Below are 17874 nucleotides of genomic sequence, written 5' to 3' on the forward strand. Positions count from 1 at the left end.
TAAAGTTTGGCTATAATCATAACTTGTTAAACTGTTACGTGTTTTGAATCTTGCAAATCGACTATTTAAAAACTTATTATAGAGTTATGTATTCCATTGGTATTAGTGAGTATAATTTGACACTGTACTATTACAATTCAGGATTAAAGCAGTCCCATCGTAAATTTTGGGAAATAAAATTTGTAAAAAAGTGAAATATTTAACAGAGTAATTTAGTGATTATAAACAAAATGCAAATTAATATGAGTGTAGCTGTCTTGGTGCTTCTTTTAGATGTATGTGGTAAAAACAATTATGGGTTTGGAAAATACTGTTTATATTAAATTCGTAAACTAAAAAAATGTATAGTTGCACGTGAAACTACAGGAATCAAAGTAGGAAATTTAGGCAGTTTTGTAATGAAGCCCAAATAAAAGCCGTTAAAAGATAAATCTGTAAATGAGGTATACTTTCAGAGAGTGACATGTTCTTTTAACCATTTATGATTAAATTAAATTATATTTTTATAATTAAATATGAATAAAAAAAATAAGCGTTGTAAAATTTGATTTCGTAATGAAATCACATTTTGTAACAAATATTAATCAACTTTTTCTGTATTCAGGAAATTTATCATAAAGAGCTATGCATTTAATATAAAACTATTTGCCAAACCCAAAATCGATTGCACAACCTTAAAATTTTCAACTTTGTACCTCCTCTCCTTTCCGTACAACTCCATAGAGTACATCACTGGACAGTTTACATGATGGGAGAACAATAAAAGGAATAGGGAACTGTAAAGTGAATGTTGGCCGTGGAGCGATGTTTAGGACCTGTTTAACATATTGCTGAGCCGAGAAGCCCACATATAAGTTGGTTGCTGTTACCTGCACGTTTTATACGCCCCGAACATTATACGCTCGCGTATTCCCCAAATTTACGTAAGCGGTACACTTTATGTTACGGTTCTCCCTACTTAATAACACGCCTGCAGGATACAATCTTGGCATGTGAAAATATTTATGTATTGAATGTATACACTTCAAATAACATGTATGACCCTTTCGTTGTTAGCTCACTTGGATGCTCTGTTGCCGATGTCACTGTTGTTGGTCTACAAAATTACGAGTAATGTTTTTGTATGTAAACAATTATGTATGCAAACGATTAAAAATACGTAATATAAGACACATAAATGCCAAAGATAAACGATTAAAAATACGTAATATAAGACAAATAAATGCCAAAGATGCGACATATCACTATATTCGTGATAAACAATATAACAAAAGTTATTCTGTTAGTGTCATAATTTCATGAGTAAAAAGAACATCTATTTTGATTTAAATGAAGTCGAATTTTAAATTTCATTTTTATTTTCCAAAGCTCCATCTCCTTTACCTTCATATTCTACCTGCTGGCATGTTTGTCACTTAAAAAAGCAATGGGCAATGGAAATTGAACTTTTGCATTTAAAAACATCATATTTTTATTAAACTTAATTCTGTATAATATGTTTTCATAACTGTCAAAATCACCTACGATTAAAACTTGTAAATTAACAATTAACGATTCAATGTAATCACTATAATAAATGTAAAGAAATTGAAAATAATACACAATGTTTATACAGAGCAGTTTATTAACATTAGATATGCTCTTTTAATTAATATTTTACAACTTTAGAGGCCAGGATGAATTTTTTTTCGCTACTTTAAAGACCATTGGGGCATAGCCTAGGGGGATTTTCGAACTAAGAATATGCCTATATTCATCCAAGGGGCCGTAGGAATGTCCACGTAAACTTTCAGTACAATCATTTGAATAATTTACGCGTGAAAGCAAAACAAACAAACAAAGTCACTTTCGCAATTATAATATTACTAGGATCATAGTAACTCAATCCACGCTCTGTAATTATTAAGTAAAATAATTAGTGAAGAAATTAATAGAGTCAAGGTCAAGAAATAGTGAAATTGTGTTTCAAATCTAGCATTATTCGCAAATCAAAAAAATGAAGAATTAAAAACGTATTGTTCATATTTAATATAGCACATTGTATAAATAAATTCCTACCTTTACACAAGGGTATTATAGTCAAATAAATATACATAAACTATTTTATACACATGTCATTGTTATCTGTGTAGTATATTATTCAACATAAATAACGGAATAGTTGACACGAAAGTATAAATCCAGCATCCATTAGCCATCTGGAAACCGATAGAAACAGAATAAACTATATAACACAGCATTACAGGAGCTGAAACGTAGCAAAACTCTCCAAATAAGCTTATACAAATGCTATTACAGAGTTGCCGGCATTGAGTCCTCTACTCTACTAGGCCGTCTGAGTGTTATTGTTCTGTATCAAGATGGAACACTGCTTACCAAGTCATCTTATCTGGTACACTATCTAACAAGTAACCTTATCTTGCACATTTCCTACAAAGTCATCTTATCTGGTACACTATCTAACAAGTAACCTTGTCTTGCACATTTCCTACCAAGTCATCTTATCTGGTACGCTATCTAACAAGTAACCTTGTCTTGCACATTTCCTACCAAGTCATCTTATCTGGTACGCTATCTAACAAGTAACCTTGTCTTGCACATTTCCTACCAAGTCATCTTATCTGGTACACTATCTAACAAGTAACCTTATCTTGTACACTGCGTACCATGTCATCTTATCTGGTACACTATCTAACAAGTAACCTTATCTTGTACACTGCGTACCATGTCATCTTATCTGGTACACTATCTAACAAGTAACCTTATCTTGTACACTGCGTACCATGTCATCTTATCTGGTACACTATCTAACAAGTAACCTTGTCTTGCACATTTCCTACCAAGTCATCTTATCTGGTACGCTATCTAACAAGTAACCTTATCTTGTACACTGCGTACCATGTCATCTTATCTGGTACACTATCTAACAAGTAACCTTGTCTTGCACATTTCCTACCAAGTCATCTTATCTGGTACGCTATCTAACAAGTAACCTTATCTTGTACACTGCGTACCATGTCATCTTATCTGGTACACTATCTAACAAGTAACCTTATATTGTACACTGCCTACCACGTCATCGTATCTGGTACACTACCTAACAAGTAACCTTGTCCTGTACATTGCTTACGAAGTAAGCTAGTCTGGTATACTGTTTGAGAAATAATAATATCTGCTACACTCCCTACCAAGAAATCTTATCTGGTACACTCTCTACCAAGTAACGTTATCTGGTACTCTATGAATGGTCTACGAAGTAATCTTTTCTAGTACATTGTGTACTAAGGAACCGACCAGACATGACATCAGTGGTGCCAACCTTCAGCAATATTCAGTTGTACTGTACAATATCAGGGGGTTTCCGAACAGGCGATAAATTTCTGACCATTGTATGTTGTGCTTGTGAAATACATAAACTTTGCTATCAGGTCAATTCTGCCAATGTTAATGTTTACAATTATTATGATACAATTAAAGCACACTTTTCTTCTTTCCTTATTTACTCCTGTTTAGTGTATTGTCTATGAAATAAGCTTAACATGAGCACTGTTTAGACAGTGTCCTTATCTTTTGCTCTGTACGAAAGAATCTCGTCTAGTAAATTATATGCCGAGAAATCTTACCTCTTATACATTCTACTAAAGTGACCGTATCTGGTACACTGTCCATCAAATAGTATTATCTGGTACACTGTTCTGGTACACCTCGTCTGGTTAATTGTATGCCAAATAATTTTACTCTTAGCCATTCTATAGACGTGATCACATCTGCTAGACTATCTACGAATTAACCCTATCTGGTACACCCTATACGAATTAACCTTGTCTGGTACACTATGTACGAAGTAACCTTTCGGCTTTCTCTCTTCAACACACTGTTTTGTTGTAAATTCATTACTTAATCTGAATCTGCGCGCGATCGTTGGGACTCCCAATAAATATATATTTCCGGTTTATTGCACAGCTCGGAAAAAAACGGAAAGAGACGGTTAACTCCATGTCTCCGTATCTGAAGATACATCATATGCAAGAACGGTAAGTTGTATAACACTAGATTTGCGGTAGATAAGGGCGGTATACGGTCAATTTTGGTTGAGAACAATTAACTACAAGCCAATTGTAAAAATATAAGGAATCATAAAGTACAGTAAATAAGCCAGCTCAGAATATTTACGGTATATAACTACATTAACATGGACACCCTTGAGGACCAATACAAGTGACGTATGGTAAACATTAATTGCCAATAATATATACCTCTAGCTCAAAATATTACGTTTAACATAAATGATTCAATCTAAAATATTTGTACATTTTATCAGGTGACACAATTTAAGAAAATCTTATCAAAATAATGTTTAATCATCTCGAATTGGTGTAGTCAACGACATTGGGATAAACCTTACTCGAGTATCAGCCATGTTGTTAACCCAATACAATCGATCGTTAATCAATCAATAGTGAATAGTAAAACGATGATAACGGTGGTTGATGCAATTACAATAGTTTCATCTTTGTTGCGAAATGTGCTCGGAGCAATGACTGGATAACGAGTAAGATTGTCGTATATACTAATGTGTCAATAACACAACTAGAAAAACAATACGATGACATTAATTTTAACTCCATTTCTCGCACTTGTATTTAGTATTTTATTAAATTAAGAATTACAAACACTTGTTATTTTAGGAATAAAATATAATTTAATTTGTGACATATCGCAAACTACATTAAAAATTGTTTAATGTCAATAAATGTAATGCTTTGATCATTTTAGGTAAATTATATAAAAATGCATTACTAAGTTTTTAATAATAGGGAAGTTCCTTTTAGTCTAATTTTATTTTTAAATATCGAAGACATAATAAATTGACAACACACACCGAGTAATCCAACTTGAAGAACATCCGTAACAATTGAATATAAACACACCGATACGGTTCTGTTCGAATAAATTGAAAGTCCAGAGATGATTCTGCCCGAGTTTAGCGGTTTCCAGGATATTCAGCCAAGGTAAAAACCGAGCCTGCCCCAACCTACCAGCGACTCGGTGCGACAGCTGAGTCGATCAGATGTAAATATCGGAGGTATTGCTCTCATATTGATATTGTCCCAGATCGCCGTCGACTGTTTACTTTTAATCAGACAGAAATAGTGAATACCGGTTCTTTGTGGCACGCAAGCCTGATATTTCTGTATAAACAGTGTTCCGGTATACGGTACACTCTGGTGATGTTTTATTTCGTGAGAGGAATTCTATATTGTGAATGAACTGACTATTGGTAAAGATATTTAATTTTCTACTTAGCTTTGTGCATATAAAATACTTAATAGACTTAATTAAAATAGAACACAGCATTGTCCACAATGGGATTCTATGACAGAAAATTGTTTACTCGTATTTGACCCTTTAAGTAACAAATATGAAAGCTTCATCTGTTCAAAGTAGATCCAGTTGAGGGTCTACTACATGAAACAAATAAAATTAAATCTACATGCAGCATACATTTGTGTATAGAGTGTATTTTCCTGCTGAAATAATTCAAAGCATATACTGTACTTGTACTTAGATTTTTGTTCAACGGCACTGATAAAAAATAACAACAAGAAACTTATAAAAAAAAAAACAAATAAACACAAATAGTCACTGACATCTTGAAGACTGGATCTTATATGCTTTAGGTTGATAACAAGTATTTTATTTGGTCAGGAAAATCTCCATTTCTATACAACAACTTAACAGGTGACGAAGTTAAATATTTGTGTCTGATTATACAAAATATATTATTACAATTTGAGAAAGAAATTGGTTATTACTCTTTGGACGTTACTGAATTTGTGTAAAGATACGTGCAAATAGCAGCAATATTTTTGAAAATGACAGGATACTTTTGGACATTTTGCATCGTTCCGCGATACAAGAATTCGTTAAACTACGTTTCTAGATATAAAGTCTGATCTTCTCCTCAGGTGGACAACTAACATAACGCATAACTTCAATCTGGGTTTTAATCAATAAGTCAAACCAGTCTAACTTCATGCACACAGACTCTAAGACATGCACTGAATAAAAATACACTAATTACTCAATTGAACTAAAGAATACACTAACCACTGACAACTGACTACAACTAACTAAAAGTTTAGTTATGTGTTAGGTTAGTTATCCACCTGACGAAGAAATCAGATAACATATTTCGAAACGTAGTGTTACTGACTTCTTGTACGTGATATCCAATGATCCTGTTATATTCAAGAATAATATATTTTTAGACCGTTTCATAAAATTATACTATGATTAGTAATTGATTAAAATGTGTGTAATTGTAGCAGTCATCGTTTTTTCGATTTATTGTGAAAATCAATGCAATATCTGGACATTTTATTAATTTGAATAATAAATATAAATAATATATTTGTATTTAATTAACCCATCTAAAAAGTAAAATACATCAGAGAGTTTTTAAACGTACCGGTTGCTACATCATAGACAGACTTTGATAAATAACTCGGATGAATAGAGGGTACATAAACTGCGGAAAATCACAAACATTATAGGTAGAGCTAAAAAAACAACTACGGCACATAATCAGGGACGTGTAAAATTCTCGACTACGGGTTTCGATTGTTCACAAACACGAGCACAGTTTGTTTCTGTATATTTGCTCAACTGTGTTTTGTGTCGCGTTCAACATTACTGTGTCATCAAGTGGAATGATAGAAATGGGCCATTCAGCGCACGTAGAAGCAGCAGCGTTGTATTGGTTGCATTAGTACACATTTTAAAACTGAGACGGTTTATAAACAATATGTCTGAGAGATCTAATATGAATCGGGCATTGCAAACAATGGTTGTGGCCTTCATACAATTGTACCCAACTGTTTTGTCCCACATCCGACATTAGCTGAGCGTCGGAAATTCTTCGCTATTCAGCAATTTTATAAAAGACAAGCTGGAAATAAGTAGGTCATGTACTCAAGATAACACTTCTGCAATACCACTCAAGCTAGCTGTCCATGTCAGCCAATAACATTGTCAATAACACATTGGGATTACTTTTCTATCTCATCCTGTAACCCAATTACTACACAGTTCAAAGTGCTTGTCTCATAGTTGGTTTTTGACTCTGTGGTGTCTGAATTTGGTCCAGACCCTTGTGAAGCATTCGTGTCTCCATCGGTTTGTTTCTGAAGCGTGTTGTCTCTTGTGTTAATCGAAGCCGAATATAGTCTTAATTGTTACCTTGGTTAATATTACTGTAAACTCCCTTTACTGATTAGGTCCTGCTAAAACGTAAAGATTAAAAACTAGGTCAATAGCTCCCGGAAGTCGCAGACCTTCTCTGTTTGGATATAATTCCGCATTAAAATATCGAAAAAGAACTGAATGTAATTTTTTACACATTTTGTCGAAATTTATAGCAAAATGTTTCCAACTGCTTCTCGAGCGGTCACCTGTTGGATCTCACCACGTATATTAGTTCTATCCAAACGTAATAATCCATGAAACAAGATGTTACTCCAAGGACATTAAGTATTCGAGTGACAATACAATAGGAAATAAAGCAGACAATGTTCTTCTTCGCCATCAAAGGTTAGAGATACTGAGCACTTTATTGGCGATAAACCGAAGCTATCTGCAGATGGGAACATTCTCTGTTTTCTGATGTTAGCTTCAGTTACGTCCAAATATAAACCGGGTAGGCGTAGATTAATGTGGATGCTACTTTTTATGTCGGCCTTTCGTTCTTTGAATATTTTTATTTACAACAAAGCTAAAGCAGCAGAAAAAGAAGTGAACTGTGAGTAACGATAGAGTTATGATTTTAAATTTCCATTCCATATAAACTGTAGAACGTAGTGGTAAAGAAGAAGAAATTGTGGTTTTCATCCACAATTTCAGATTTCAATGCATATTAGTATCCACGTTTTAAAAATTAACTTTGAAAATATTTGTCGTTACTTGCAAAATTGTTCTTCAGCATACTTGCCTATGTGTATTATGCATAGATTTGTAGTGATCATACTGACATATTTCATTAAAATTTTTCACAAATTTTGATTACTTCGTTGAGTTACGTAATTTTTCTAAATTTAAATTTGTCATCTATTAACAATGAAAATGTTGTAAGCCCTATTTTACAGTTTTGATAACGTTTCCAAATAGTGGCTTTTTGGTTATTGTTTACACTTAATCACAATATTTACCGTACATTTTTACTTCGTCTGGATGAAAAAAACCCAAAATAATTACTTCTGAGTGTACTTTGTGCAGTTATAAAAAGCATGTTTTTAACATTGAACTTAAAATCTACACTTTCGTAAACAAAAGATTCAGTGAATTTCAATAACCGAATCACAAACGTTTCAATTTAACAGTTCTTGTGTCACAATATTGTTTCCATTCTCAAAAACCCTTGCTACAACCCTCACAATAGTCCCTCCGGGGTTACCGACAATCGAGTCCCAACCCCTTTGGGCCGCCCCTCTCTAGACCTGAGGCGACGACAGGTGCTTCCTGCAGTTTCCCGCCATCTGCGCTGTAATATGCTGATTCGGTCTAGTAGCTTCACTTAAACCAGTTTTTATCCACGTCTTCCTTGTACTATATGTAATATATTGGCTGCAATACATAATCCACCGTATTTAAATTTTACAATTTAACTAATTGAAGGTCAAACTTTAAGTTACCCATTACGTCAGCGATGGGTATTTATAAGCTTTCAATGGCTTATAAAAATTGTGTGGAGAACCATGGTCTGTGAAGGATTAGCCTACAGACCTTACCACTACTCAGCCACAATATAGTATTAACAAATAGGGAGTGCCGGCCGTGCCCAGGTGGTACTTTCACACCCACAACTATAGGGGATTAAGACCGGCCACATTTTCACACTGTTAGTCACCTAGTGCACTGACATTGTCATATAGCTTTGCTTAGTCGTGTAGTCAAGACGTTATTGAATAGCCCGGACAATGACACGGATAGCACGAAAAACGGCAGGTGCCGGGTAGGCTCGTGAGAGTGGGGGTGCGTGTGTGCGCGCGAGACGACTACCTGACCCTTCGCTGCACACGGTCTGCAAGCAATGAGGCTAGGAACTGACCAGTTCTGGTAAAGCTTTCCTGGCCTTAGGTTTCTGGAAAACCAGTAACGTAGTGGAGTGAACTGGGTGGTGTGAGAGAAGCAAAGAAAAAAGATCGGTGTACAGTATTTATCAAAATTGAAACAAAGATTCTGGAAAAAATTAATACAAACTCGATTTATTCGTCATTCATTTATTCGCTGTAAGATACCATTAATTATAAATATTGTATTTAAGAGTAGTCTACCAGTCATAAAATTGCATTGTAGTCGTATATCTAAATTGCCCCACACATGTGAATTTAGTCTGAATCAGTCTACTCGCAATTAATGACAGTAACAGCATTATGCTAATATAGAGCGTGGGCCGGCTGGTAACATGTTACCACGGTAATAGGTTACTGCAACGTAATAGCAACTAACCTCGTTATTTTGTAATAGGTTATTGGTAAGTAACGGCATTTCCCATCTATAAGCACACCGCATCCCGCATCTGCTAATACCATTCGACCACATGCCTGTCTGGGTGTAAAACAACCTGGCCACAGCCGCTGTCAGAATTTGCACACTACAACACACTTCCACAGATTATCAAGATACGAACCGACCATGTTGGTATGACCTTTAGATTTGGCCCATAAGAAAAATGTTACCTTATGTAGCACGTCAATGCCCAATTTTTGAGCACAAACTTGTGAAAGTTTACCGTTTAAAATTACGTCTTATACAAATCCAACACCTTTTTGACTTCTTATGGTTCGTAACTGACCGTTAATGGGAAAACTCTAAAATAGGTTTGGTTAGCGCCGAATAATAAAATTTGAAAGAAAACACTGCTGCGTAAAATGAGACGCAGTGCAGAACTCTACAAAGAAAACTGGGGATGTAAAATGGTTTACGGCTAAACATTGTTCTCGCGAGACTTCTCGAGAAGGATGTCACTACGGCCAACTGTAACATTTGGAATTTCTGTGTGACACTTACTGATGAGAAGTAGTTGAATCCCTAACAAAGTAGGAAGATACGCTCTAGTCGCATATCTGGCGACATAGTTACATTTCCGGGGAGAAAACATCTCGCCAGTGACAAGTCGCTCCCTCCGCACGGTAATAAATGAGCTACTATGCTAAAGCTCTCTCATATCTGAATAAGGTCTGCACATGAAAAATCCACAACATCAATCAAAGAGCTCTAAATCCAGCGAGGGAGCTTGCGTCCTTCATTTGATCGTAGGAGTAATTTAAAAAGGTCAATATGTGGCTCTTGGATTCTCTTGTTGATGTAATCTAAATATCAATAATGATTATTTAATGAGGTAAAATAAAAATTGTTCAATTCAGAATTAGTGGTGTTCTTCTGTCACCTGTTCCATTAGTCCATCCACTGGCCAAAAGTCACAATACCAATAGACTCTTAAAACGTGTAGAAGCCCATAGAGTACAATCAGATATGTTAAAGAATGCGTTGTGTAAGTACGCATTTCTAAAAACATGCCCCCTTCACGTCACCTATTAACTTTTAAGTATTTATTTTAACTGCTTTCACCAGCAATATGCACTTTGGAGGTTAAGTGGTAGAGAGGACATTTAAACTTCGCCTCTGTAAATAAAGACATTTTTAATTTTATTTCATTTCACTTTGAAGAGGAAGGCATCTCTGAAATTGTCAGACCTATACTTTCTGCTGAAACTCTGTGACTTTGGAGACTGATGGATAATATTAAGGCAATCAATATAAATAATAAATATTATAGATGCAAGAAAAATGCTTCAATATATTCGGCTTAGAGAATTTATTAACACCACGCAAATTTAAAAACAACAGTATAGTGTTGAGAAGTTCATAACAGACCTTTATTCGATGTAAAATGTGCATCATAAGACGCTGTGTAATCCTTCTGGTACGGACCTGAAACACAAAATAAATTTTTAGAGAGTGTCTTACAATTCGGAAATTCGAGTACGTAAAAAGTTTTATTATTCCTTCAGCGGAGTGAAATTCATTTAATTTTAGATTGCAATCCACAATCTGTCTTCAGATCGTAGATGATATTTTTCATCATTTTAGATAATGTATAATCATATGTTTTAAGCACATACCAATTTTTATCCCCTTTCTGAAGAGAAAGGAAACGTTTCAAACCTAAATAAGCACTTTAAGCAAGGTGAGCAAGGTGAGCAAGTGAGCACCATTACAATTCCAGAAGATGAAGTCATCCGCTAGAGATTAGAAGACGCAATCGCTTAATCACCGGTAAAGTGCAGAACACTCTACCTGGAGTAACAAAGAGAAAAGAGGATACTCTGTCCTCTTTTTACTCCGTTTCTATTCCTGTTCTCATTGCTTTGTTACTGATGACCCTCGTGGATCAGTAAAGAACAAGAAGTACTTTCCATGAAATGTTAGTGAAAATATAAAGTAAAGTGAAACTTTCAATTTTATAAAATCGTATAATTAATTGTTTTTTAGTATAATAAGACAAACAAAATAAAATACTTTGATAATTCCAGTAGGAGTTGTAGGTATTTATTAAGGTATTTGGAGATATCCTATTATGAGGCCAAAAAAAGAGTTGTTGAAGATAAGGATATGTATTTTTTACAGTATGTACTTGAAAGGCGAGTGGAAAGAATGATTTGTTATAAAACAAGAAAAATTTCTTAAATGATATTTTATTCAAATGTGTTACTTTCTTTATTATAAATCATTAAATTGCTTGACACTCCCTCAAGCTCTACACTTATATAAATGCTGTAAAAATTTCACATTTTATTATTCAGCTGTTTTTATTTGTGTCTGATTACAAAATTGGCTTAATTTCCTACTTTAAGTGCTAGTAATTACAAGTGTAGTGATACAGTACTGTATCTAATACCTCTGTATTTAGAAAATGTATCTTAAAATGTTATGAATTTAACATATTATGATGACCCAAAATGGATTCTACCACCTTAAATGCCTGTTGATTCCGGTGAAGTTATAAACAACGTCTTGTATACATTTCTGTTTTCTAAGTGATTTTGACATAATGTGGTTTTGAAAAATAATAAATATAAATAATATTCAAAACGAAAATTACAACATGACTCTTATTTCAGAAACGTCGTCGTTATTCCGTCGTTGTACCTCCGAGCCAGACTAGTATCTTTTGGTTTTCGACTTTCTCCGTATATTTTTACCAGGTGTATAAGGCCATATATGCACAAAACGTCATACCAATAATAATATTAGAGATGTTTGAAATAATTCCAATAGTACATGCAAACCATAACAGGGTGACTACATTTGCTCTGCTTTTCTCCTGATAATATATTATAAATCTACAAATCAACCAATTTGAACTCCAGGTTAAAATTAACTGTAGTTTTGTCCAATTACAACACTGATCAACCGCAATCTCACTTCATTGCGAGTTTTTTTTAGATAGACGCAACAGTAGACGACGTATATTTAGGTATTGAAAATAAATAGTGTGTGTAGTGCATCTGCAGACTTTCCTGCATACAATCACACTGCAGATCCTATCGCAATCATCTGGGAATACCGAACACTGAAGTTTCTTATGTAAAACCGGAAGGACGACAGAAGATCTGTTGAATGTGTGTTACGAAATTATGTATTCCAACACCATATGCGGTGACAGTGTTGTTTCCATCAGTAATAATTTGAAACCATCTGCTCTGGTTAATTTAATCTACAATATAAACATAGAAACTATATAGGAAACAGTGGTTAGATAATTTTGTGCAAGCATAAAGAATATGTTTAACAAGGTTTTTAGTATCTTCCAACTATGTGAATATTTTGATAGCAAAACAGAAGTCAGAAAAACACGTAAATTTATATCAATACACATGCTGGAAATTAATTCATTGCACGAATGGTTCAGACTAACCAAGTTAAAGTTTCGCTAGTGTAATGACTAGAAGAAACTTGTTCAATTTCCTTTTGCAGTATAACGAAAAGCATCGCTCATAAATAGTGGAAATATCTTCCTGTGATCGGATATCCGCGTCCCGGAAAGTCCACGTTCGCAATTACTTATGAAATATTCCATTTAATCCGTGAAAATATTTCTCGGAAACACTTTTAAATAGTGTATAAACGAATGATAATGATGGGAAATTAGATTAGACCGATTAGTAGCAGAAGGGAATAACTTTAATAATTATATCACTAACAAATCGCTACTTTTTGGACAAAATAAGGGAAAAAAAAACGGATCTAGTAAGTAAATGTAATTAGACAACAGTCAACATGTCAATACAGCAGCTGACTCTACTGCTTTCTCAGGCAACCATGATAATAACCCCTGTATCTCAATGACCCATTCGTCGTATCTAGAAGCTATTGAGTGTTTTAATCTTGTTCAAAGAATCACAAAAGAATGTTTTTATTTTTATGCATTACTTTTCTTTTTATATCAAAAGTAAAAGCAGTACTGAAAAAGTCGGTAGTTTTTTTGGAAAAAACTGATTGTACAAAAACTTGATTTTTAAAATGATGGAGAAATTGGAAAAGTTTTTAATTTTTACATTGGAAACTGATACTAATATTGATTGGTTTGATTGGTTTTTGCTATTTATAGAGGAATAAAGACCACACGTTTGCAAGGAATCCCGTAAAATGGTATACTCTCGGGGTAGTCGAGGCTGAGCGTATGCAAATTAGGGACACGAGAACACACTACAGGACAGTGGAGGTAATGTGCGGGTACAGCCCTGGTCGCATGTAAGGGCATCAATATGCGTTACACGTGGATAGCTGTACTCCCAGTTCTATGCTGTTCTTCAACGACTGCGACCCTTTAAGTGAATAGCCTCCCCTCTAAATCTGATAAAGGGTAATAAATTTAGCATACATTGTGTCTGACAAAATTACAATGCCCTCTGGAGATTGCCCGCACAGAAGTAGAAGACGATGGAAAGTGAAGGACAAGGAAACTTTAAATTAAATCTCACTCACGCGGCTTTAAAATAAGTTATGGAAGTTAGTTTAAAACACCCAACCAAAAATTCTCAATTTTTGGAAGACACTTAATCATCAAACTGTCAAATATTCTTAAGGTAACAGGCTACCACTGCTAAAAGTATTTGTTATTTTATTTTTTAATTATCAACCAAGACCACCCAGACTAGATTTTTTAAGAGCTTACTATACTGGCGGCCATCTTTAGTTTAGCTCTAAAACAACAATGTTACTTCAAAAACTTCCATGCCCTTAAAAAAAATTATTAATAAAAATTATTATTAAAATTTTGCGAAATATATAATTTTTAAAATATTAATAATACGTGTCCAGACGCTTCTTGTTTCTTGTTGTTGTTTTTGTGTTTGTTGGAAATTCAGAAAAAATATCAAACCTATGAGTACTTACTTCATCATTTAAATGTTCAAAATGCATACTTTTCAAAAATAACTAGAACGTGTCTGGATGCATATTATTCATAGCTTTAAATGAGAAACATTCCATAATTTTATGGCCAAAAAGGTCGTAAAAGTGTTTGATATTTAATTTATTCACTAGTGCTGAAACTGCTAGGCATAAATATGTTGCTAGTGTTGCAGTTTTACATAATTAACAACCTTGTTAGTTAATATAAATAACTACAGCACAATCAAATAAATATAAAACTGAGGAAAAAGCCAATACTATGGTTTAACTATAACAACTGTCATAGTATTAAGATTACAGAACAGTACATACGAAATTTATTTTGAATCGAGTTAGACAGTAACGATACTTTATCTTGATCTTGAAATTAAATACAAAAAAATTAATTTGTTATAGAACTTCTTTAAACTACAATACAATATCACTTGTACGTACTAAATGCGTGCAGAGATAATAATGCTTAGAAACTTTTATTAGTGTATATTTTGTATTGTGAATTATAAAATCAAAGTAGGATAATATTCTACGTAACAAATGATAAAAAGTGTCTGTATTTTGATGCTCTTCGATGCAGTCGAAAGTGTATTCGATGTATTCATTTTACAAAATACATGCAGTGTACGCTTTAATAACGCCCCCGGAAATTAAATCCACTTGTCGTTTTCAGCAAACGTGTACTGACAATTGGACGTTTTCAATATCTCATATTAACGTGTAGCAAATGTTACCTAATTTCTAAATATCCTAACCTCTCTCAAGTACATAGGCATGTGAATTTAATGTCAACGAAATTACATCCAAATCACTTTGTATTTAGATAGTAATTCTATATACAGTGATGGAACATTAAATTTGTTTTAGATTATTTACAAGACCAATCACTGTATGAATTAAACAGTGTTTCCGCCAAAACCTTTAATCTTATAATGAAGTCGATTAAATTACTTAATCAATTAAAAAGTAATGGTTTATTTAATTATTTTTTTGTCTGAAATGAAAATATGTTTTCATACGTATACTTTATGCACGGGCCTGATTTAATTTTAATTACGTTTTTCTGTTGTTGAATGACCTTCAAATTTATATTCTTCTACCATATTACTTAGTTTATGTACTGATGTCAGTTCATTGACATACATTAAGCTATCTCCTAAATTCATCGTAAGATAAAAGCTTGAATGACTTTAATATTCCACGGATTTAATGTCGTCTCACCCGCAGAGGGCGTTCTGGACAATGCCTCATTAAAATAAGAATTATTACACTTAACCATTAAAGCTTTATCTCGATGTTTACATCCGGTTGAGTCATTGGTGCCATTGAACTTTGAAAAGCCGTTAAACATCTTGATTGAATACAGCCCATAAACAATCACTTCATCACTTCCTCGTAATAACAACGAATAATCTGTTGTCATAAAAAAACCGTTAAATTTAATCAAAACTCTTTAAAATGAAGATTAGTTCACATAATATTGAGCTAAGCAAAGTAACACAATACAATACAATCCATTCTTATTATTAAAGAGTGGTTGGTGTCTGTAAATCGAGACGATTTCTTGTTTTCTATGTCACAAAAATTTTTAATAATATTAATAATAAATAATATTTGTTTTATATTATTTGTTAAAAAATGTATCTAGTTATAGGAAGACCAGATAAGCCATCTAAGCATCCATTCTAGTGTGAGGACTAACTTCATTCCCATAACAGATTACACAATAGCAAAGTCTATCCGTTCCTCAAATAAAAAAAAACTTAAACATCTGTCATAACCGGGTGGCTTGCGCCGAGTTTATCACCGACAGGTCCTAGGTTTAAGTTCAGGTTCGAGTGTTGCATACACTAACAAATATAATTGAGCGTAAATGGATAAAATGCGTCGATTTTGGTTCAGGATAGACTACAAAATGGAACGATCTGTCCTAGTGGTCTCTTCCCATCACGAAAATTACGACAGGAATTTAAAACTCATTGAACGGATCGAATGAATATCCAAAGAGTTGAGCTATTAAAATATGTATTATTAAATTACATAAATGATAACTACACAATTATACTCTGTAAAACCTTTAGAACAGTACAAATATTTATATATTAGAGTAATTTTATTATGTTATGTGCAGAATCAGTCATATATTTATCTCATTGTCAAGAGAAGTCGGAGTGTAAAAAACTATTTTTGAAGAATATCGTGTCGAGGGAATGTACAAAGTTGGGTCGTGTTGGCGTATGGCAGAGGGCTTAAAGTTGACCCTTGCGGGCGATCGTATTGTCCGGGCGAGAGCTTAGCAGTCCGGTAGTGTGACTGCCAGCGCGACAACTCCGAGCAGAAAATCCTTCAGGGTAGCAGCAGAATCAATAATTAACTCGGCAACTTTAGTTCTGGAACTTGTGTTGGAAACAGTAAGCTTGTTCCAAACTAAGTTAACATGTATCGACGCGTTTCCACTTTAAACATCTTTGACTTTACCGGTCAGGGCTCTGTATTGGATCACAGTAACGGAGCAAAACTTTAGCGAATAGCGATAAAAACGAACGTAGCGTGAATGTAAGTGTGATGCAACAGGCGGTAAACTTCACCGGCGTCGTTCCAATACAAGGAATTGAGTTCAACGCTGTACTGGAAAAGTGTGAATACAAAATACTAAATTAAATTAACGAAACTGTAAACAATACTTACGTGAACTCCACACTTCCACAGAACAAATCACAAGACACAAACACACACTCCACAGCGTCATTGAACAAATTATGGATTAATCACAAAATTAGAAAAGCACTAGAGTACACGAAAAACACAATTTCACTCGTCACTCCTCGACCCACATCCTCTCACTCCAGCACATCAGGCGCGACTAGGACTACACGGCGTACTCACATTCACTTTCCCCCTCCGGCCGTTTTTTGCTGCCCGCACGCCCCTCCACCACCGTTACACGGAGAGCCCAGAACCTACATGCCACACCAAGGCGGGTCTCCAGCGGAGGGGGAAGGTCGGTGGCTCTTCAGTTTGCCAGGGTCTGAGACGCGAAGGTTGAGGTCTGATTGTTCCTTCAAAATGATCCACAGAATTCGCCCACCTAACTAATCTGAAAGTGTGGCAAATAAAAGTACATTTGTATAAGTTGAATATTGCTGGATTACTTTGTTACTTCTGATTGTTTTACTAACACATCTAGGTCACTGAAAAAGCGATTAACGAGGATATATAATAGTATAACTAACAATTACTTCACAAAACTAGTGGATATTTTGGAAGTTATCATTGGAGAGTTTATAAATAAAAGTCTTAAAATTATCTCATGATGATACTTAGTTTCTTGGTTACTAGTACTTCGCATTTGTCTTCTTTCAAAGATAACGTATGAACACTGTACAGTTCTGATCAATGTAT

General features: G+C 34.3%; 1 protein-coding gene across 1 annotated transcript in view; it reads right to left on the reverse strand.

Annotated features, from left to right (window-relative positions):
- Positions 1–17874, reverse strand: part of LOC124353024 (DE-cadherin) — an 896414-nt gene that overhangs the window by 412524 nt on the left and 466016 nt on the right. The window contains exon 2 of the mRNA XM_046802814.1: positions 10936–10992. Coding sequence (XP_046658770.1) covers positions 10936–10992 — 57 coding nt within the window. The remainder of the gene's footprint in view (positions 1–10935; positions 10993–17874) is intronic.

Source organism: Homalodisca vitripennis, chromosome 1 (genome assembly GCF_021130785.1).
Source record: "Homalodisca vitripennis isolate AUS2020 chromosome 1, UT_GWSS_2.1, whole genome shotgun sequence".
Taxonomy (NCBI): Eukaryota; Metazoa; Arthropoda; class Insecta; order Hemiptera; family Cicadellidae; genus Homalodisca; species Homalodisca vitripennis.